General features: G+C 38.7%; 1 protein-coding gene across 1 annotated transcript in view; it reads right to left on the bottom strand.

Moving 5' to 3' along the window:
* The window catches only part of LOC106533657 (collagen alpha-1(XXVII) chain A), a gene marked incomplete at its 3' end in the record, with an annotated part of 69880 nt that overhangs the window by 48972 nt on the left and 14934 nt on the right, over nucleotides 1–5974 (bottom strand). The window contains 1 exon segment of the mRNA XM_014030063.1: nucleotides 1409–1462. Within this exon segment, the coding sequence (XP_013885517.1) occupies nucleotides 1409–1462 (54 nt within the window).

Below are 5974 nucleotides of genomic sequence, written 5' to 3'. Positions count from 1 at the left end.
ACACACACACACACACACACACACACACACACACACACACACACACACACACACACACAGCTTCATTGTCAGCAGGCAACAATAATGGGGCTTCAGCACATCAAAGCCATGGGTCGGAAATTACACTGAGTGCTGACTCCCTCTCTTTTCTCTTTGGACCGCTGCCATTTACAACTTTGTTTCATATATTAATGATGAAAGGGTAAAAATTGCACCCCGAGACATCAAACACCTCATTATCTTTCTTTCAACACACCTACCAGGTGGCTGGAGCCTGATCTCTGTCAGCCTGTCTATAACTGACCCAAGCTTTGGTTAATCTACTCAGCATTTACGTCTTTACTGAAGATGTTTTTAACGTGGTTCTTGTGTTTATTTTTTTCCCCAACATCTTAGTAGTTTTCTTTTAATAACCTTTATGTAACCCAGTAGATCCCATTGAGATTAAAAATCTTTTATTCCATGATAAATGCCAAGAAAAGCAGCAGCACACAAACATTTACCAATCCTAAAACCACAGTTATCATAGCTTAATTGAATTACATCATAGTAAGCAGGAATAAAAAGAAAAACAATGAGGAGAATAAGCTGACAACTATCAATCATTTAAAACATTTACAAACATATACTTCATTAAGAATTTACTTAAAGTAAATGTAAAGTAAAAGTGTTACCTTTATTCAGTTCAGTTGAATGAAACGAGTTTAAATAACTTTTCAAGTAAATCCACTACATCTGTGTTTTAAGTATATAAACCTTCAATACGGTCATCGTACTATACTGTATATGTCTTTTTTTGACAGTAATGTTTTTCATTGATCATCCAGAACACTAAGTGATAAAACACCAGAAATTCTTATTTTCATTTGAAGCTGAACGTATCACCGCTCCAATATTGCAGTAATCACTAACGACACCTGACTACAGCTACAGCTGGGTGGCAGCTGCATCCCCTCTCAGAACAACACATAATAAAACTAACACTGCAGGCAGCGCAGAATATTTATAGTACCGTTTTTTGTTTTATTTTTTGTTTTTTTTTTCCAGGTGCGTGACTGTAAAGGGCAGATGATATGGAAATAATGATGAAACGGTTGTGAAGCATAAAAGCAAAGGGGGGAAAAATCACTTGTTTTGGGTAGAGTCATCTTCTGTTCACACATTAAAACTGGACAGATTTATTTGGAGTTCTCATAATGTCTTTTCCCTAACATTTAAATAAATAAATTTGACCCCCTCTCTGGTGTCAGCGCGCAGTTTCTTTCTCTTTACCTCAGACTGCAGGTTGAATTTAGATGAACTCGGTTCTCCATGTGTCAGACATCATAACCATCATTTTTACTTGCTGCTATAGAAAACATGCAACAATAGCTCACTAGTGATCGGAAATTAGAGTAAAACTCTGTACCTTGAGCCCAGGTGGACCAGGTCGGCCAGGATTCCCATGGGGACCAGGAGGGCCCTGTGAAATAAATCAAAAAGAGTTGATACAGATTTATGTACATCTTCATTTAAAGTTCTTAATGTGTCTTTGCCACTGTGAATGAAACCAGAAATAAAGAGATCAAAAACTGTCTGGAGAACTTTAGCCTTTCTGCTGTTGAGCATTAACTTCTTGTGAATATGTGTGTGTGTGCGTGTGTGTGGTATTTGGTGTTGACGTTGGGGGTAGAAGCTCATGGAAAATTGGGGCTCTCTGGAGCTACTCTACCATATGGTGGTATTTTTCTGTCCCCCTGCTGCCTGACAGTCCACCCCCTCCTCACTCTCCTCGATGAATGCACACAAACAAACAGCCAGGCTCCATAATGACCAACGCAGACAGCCTGATGTCTCAGCAGTCTGACTTTAAATTTCACTGCCGATATGCCTTTCAGTCCGCGCTGGCAGTCGCCCAGGAAATAACCAGAAACAGCTCATGATCAGCCGTGGCAACATCTTGGTAATGTGAACCCCGGTACTTGTATTTCAGCAGCTCCCATGGGAAGGTTATGCAGGGAAACTTTAAAAGCCAGGGAATCTATACAAAAAGGTGTTTTGGTTTTGAACTGCAGCCTGCAGACAGAAGCATGGGGGGTGGGTTGCTGCGTTATTCATCCACCCGTCTGACTGTCTGAGTTTTTGTACTCTGAATGAGATTTTCTTGTGGATCCTTGACCTCACCCTTGCCCTCGATGTGGTGTGGCACCTTTGGGCCCCTTCTGTCCCAGGTCAAAGGTTAAGTGTAGAATAAGTGCCAAGAAGGCTTTAGGAGATGGGTCAGTAAGTTTTATTGAAGATAAAAAAAAATCCACATGCTTTCAAAGGAATTTGATCTATCAAAAGCCTACACTCAGTGGTATGTAGATACAAATGTCTATTATTCCAACAAGATAAAAGAAATTCTGCATGTTTGGTCTCGGTTGAACAACTCCACCAAAACCATTTTTGAGAAAATTGCAGAAACAGACACATTGGTCTGAAAAGACGTGACTACATAAATCTGTTTCACTGTAATCGATCTTCTTGTCAAAAGGTGACGACAATCATGTCAAACTCAGTTGAGAGAGAGTTTATGTTTCCTCAGTGAGAAAGGTTTTCTAATCCATATCTATGGTTCTGCTGACAAACCCTTCAGTAATTTAAAACCACATAAAGCCAACTTCTTACATAATATGGTTTCCAAGTGGACATATTTTCTCTCTAGTGATTTTCAAGTTTTAAAGACCTTGCCTGTTTTTCTCCCACACACTTCCCGTTTTACTCCTGGTTTGTGCACAGTCGGCATTCCAAGCGAGATGGTCTGTCCACAGAGTGTTAAGGACTACTGTCGTGTCTCAAATAAGCCTAAACAAACATGGTATGTTTGAATTACATGGTACAAAATTAACCCTGTGGCGTACCACTGGTTGGGCTGTGCGCTAGCTGGCTGGCACCAACATTTGGACTCGTGCTCTAGTCGACGCCTCCATGTTTTGTGCCTTTCTCCCTAAGCAGGTGTCTAATTAGAGAGGACAAGGGTGGGGCTCACAAAAGCTACCAAAAGAAAAAAAGGAAAAAAATGTTGTAAAAGTGACACACAGGCGTTCTTATGGCTCTTGTTGTAAATGTTTTGCAATGCAGCAAATTCCTCATAAAGCCGGAAATAGTGTAAATTTTCACAAATGATTGCTACTTCTATTTCAAAGTATGGCTTTTTGTGGTATAAATGCTTTTGTTTACAGTACTCTGGATCTTAAATCTGAATAGATGACATCATTATCATGCCATCTACCCACATATGCACTATAAAAAAGGGATTTACTGTAAACGCATCCGATTTTTAACATCTGCTTATAAAAGCACATTAAATACATGCAAGGGCACCATATTAAAGCTAAAAATGCTTTTCTGTGAAGCTGTGCCAATTGAGAGTAGATAGGGCAACTTCTGACTACATAAAAACACATAAAACTACTGGACGTCTTCATAATTATAGATCTTAGACATCCACGCACAACTTTTGTCTCGAAGGAAAATCTTCCACTGTTCATTAAAACCCTATAAGAGTCATTGCTGAACGAGTGGAGTTGAATTCACAGCTTCATGCCACATAAATCAGACTAAAATGTCCCAATAATGGAGGCAGGGTGAATAAAATACTTCAACAGGCAATATATTTTAGAATTAGACACATCATACAGAAACCAAAAGACTGGAAAAGAAAACTACTAAGGTAATCCAAAATATCACTTAGACCTTTACGACAATAACAGTAAAAGCTCAAGAGGGCACTGACAAGTTTGAGCACCGCTATGGAAACGTTTAGCTTTCTTTTTGCCAAAAGGTTTAAAATGTTGTATTAAAAATATATGCATGTGCTAAAGGAAATTGCACATATAGGGAATTAGATCATAGGCTATAATAACTAATGTTCTGACAGCTATTAAAAGTCATTTTCCAGAGCAGAGACCCAAACATTCAGTTAATTACAGTGAATAATTAAGACCCTTTAAGAAGCTGTCGCCTGTCGCTACCAAAACAAAGAACAAACCGCCTTCAGTAGGACAAGTGAATTTAATTGTTTTTTTTAATAGGATTTGAGTTCAAACAGGTGGAACGAGGTTGTTGGAATTTGTTTGATGACAGAGGAGAGCTGTGTAGGGGAAAGCATGAGGAAAGACGGGTGACAAAGTTTTTTTTCCCCAGTCTAACAAAGACCCCATTTACCCGTAAGGCTCCAGACAGCCCTCAGACAGATGTGGGCCTGTGCACTCACGATGCATCCATGTTTTCTCTCACATCCTCCTTCCACCATCAGCATTACACACCCACAAACTAACAAAAAGTAAAACTCTCAGACCGTCATGGACCCCTAGGAGAAACTTCCGAAAAAGACATCCGTTGCTATCGCAACGGCATCTCACACTCTGGTGCTCAGAACCAGAGGTCAAGGTTCACGAGAGGTGCCTCTTAGGCTCAATGGTGCTCTGTGTGTTATCATGCAAGGCTACTCAGGCTGAAAACTTTCCTCAGCAGAATCCCACAAGGGGAAACTGCTTTTACTCATCAACTCCTTTCATCAAATCACACTTGACCACCTGTGAGCCTGAAGCATAAAATCAGACTTGGAGTTGATTATTTCCCTGATGTGATGTGATGAATTTCTTTCTTTTTTATTTTTTTTTAATTGAAACCACACATTCATCTGGCTGAGAAGGGCAAGTTTTTACAGCTTATGTTTTTGTGGATAAATATGTGCATCTCCATGTCAGCGCATCCAGTACATATGGCAGCTGCAATTAAACTTGATGAATGATTCTGTTTATGGGAAAAGGCCACGATCTGTCTCACTCTTTATATAGGCTGGTCATAAACACAGTTACACATGTGGGACAAGCGCCATTAGCATGCAGACATTCCCATGCATTTGTGTGTGTTTTTTAAATATAGTGGCTGTGTTGCTAGATTCTGACACTCGCGATGTGTTTGCATTTGACCGTTGTTAAATTTGTATCTAAACCAACAGTCTTCTTTCAAGTGACGCCTTTTCTTTTATCAAAATTTGTTTTTAAAATTTGCACTTTGAAAGCTTCAACTGGCAGTGCTGGTGCAGTTCAACAACTGTTTTTTTTTTTTCATGTAGACAAGAGCAATGCAAATACAAATCAGTGATTTTATAAATAAGTTTGGCATTCATTGTTCGTCTGTTCATTCATTGAAGAAATGTCAGCACTGCCCTTTATTCTTAAAACAAATCAACATTTCAGATGTTTGCACAGTTTTTTTAATCTCCAGAGCTTGAATCCATTAAATGATTAAAATCTGACCTAAACTTGCTTCATACCAATTTTGCATGGCCCTTAGCTTGCATTTTAAGCCCAATTAACCTTTTATTCTGAGTTAGTTTAACTTGGAGTGCTTAATGTTTGATGTAGTTGTAGAACAGATACCAGGGATAGAATAGATGGTGCTATTGCAGCTTAAGTAGCTCACACTGCACCCAGACAGAACCATCTTTATACATCTAGAGGTGAGAGGGAGATTAGGGAAACTATGAATTATGAGTGGGACATTATGGTGCAGTACTTACGTTATTGCACATACTGACAAATACAGAATAATATTTATGTTTGATGCATTTAAAATAATTTATTTGATGTTCTTTTGGTTCTATTGTGTATGTAAAATTGCAAAACAAAATGTAATTATTTTTAATCTGTTTTTTAAACACAATAAACCTGAATTACATGACAACTTGGAACAATGGGCCTCATGCAAGAACCGTTCGTACGCACAGATTTGTTCTTAAATTGTGCGTACGAGTGATTTAGGAGAATTTGTGGCATTCACCAATGTTTTCGTATTCTAAGATTTTTTTCAGATACAAACAAAATTCACAAGTGATCCAGACCTGCCATTTATTTTACAAGCAGTCAGTCTGCTGTTATCCAGACGGTGCGGAGCGCTGTGTCTTCTGAATAAATGAAAATGATTTAACACAGTTGTTTATACT

This window comes from Austrofundulus limnaeus, unplaced genomic scaffold, assembly GCF_001266775.1.
Source record: "Austrofundulus limnaeus strain Quisiro unplaced genomic scaffold, Austrofundulus_limnaeus-1.0 Scaffold993, whole genome shotgun sequence".
NCBI lineage: Eukaryota > Metazoa > Chordata > Actinopteri > Cyprinodontiformes > Rivulidae > Austrofundulus > Austrofundulus limnaeus.
Note: the sequence above shows the minus strand (reverse complement) of the source record. Positions and strands in the feature narration are given on the sequence as shown.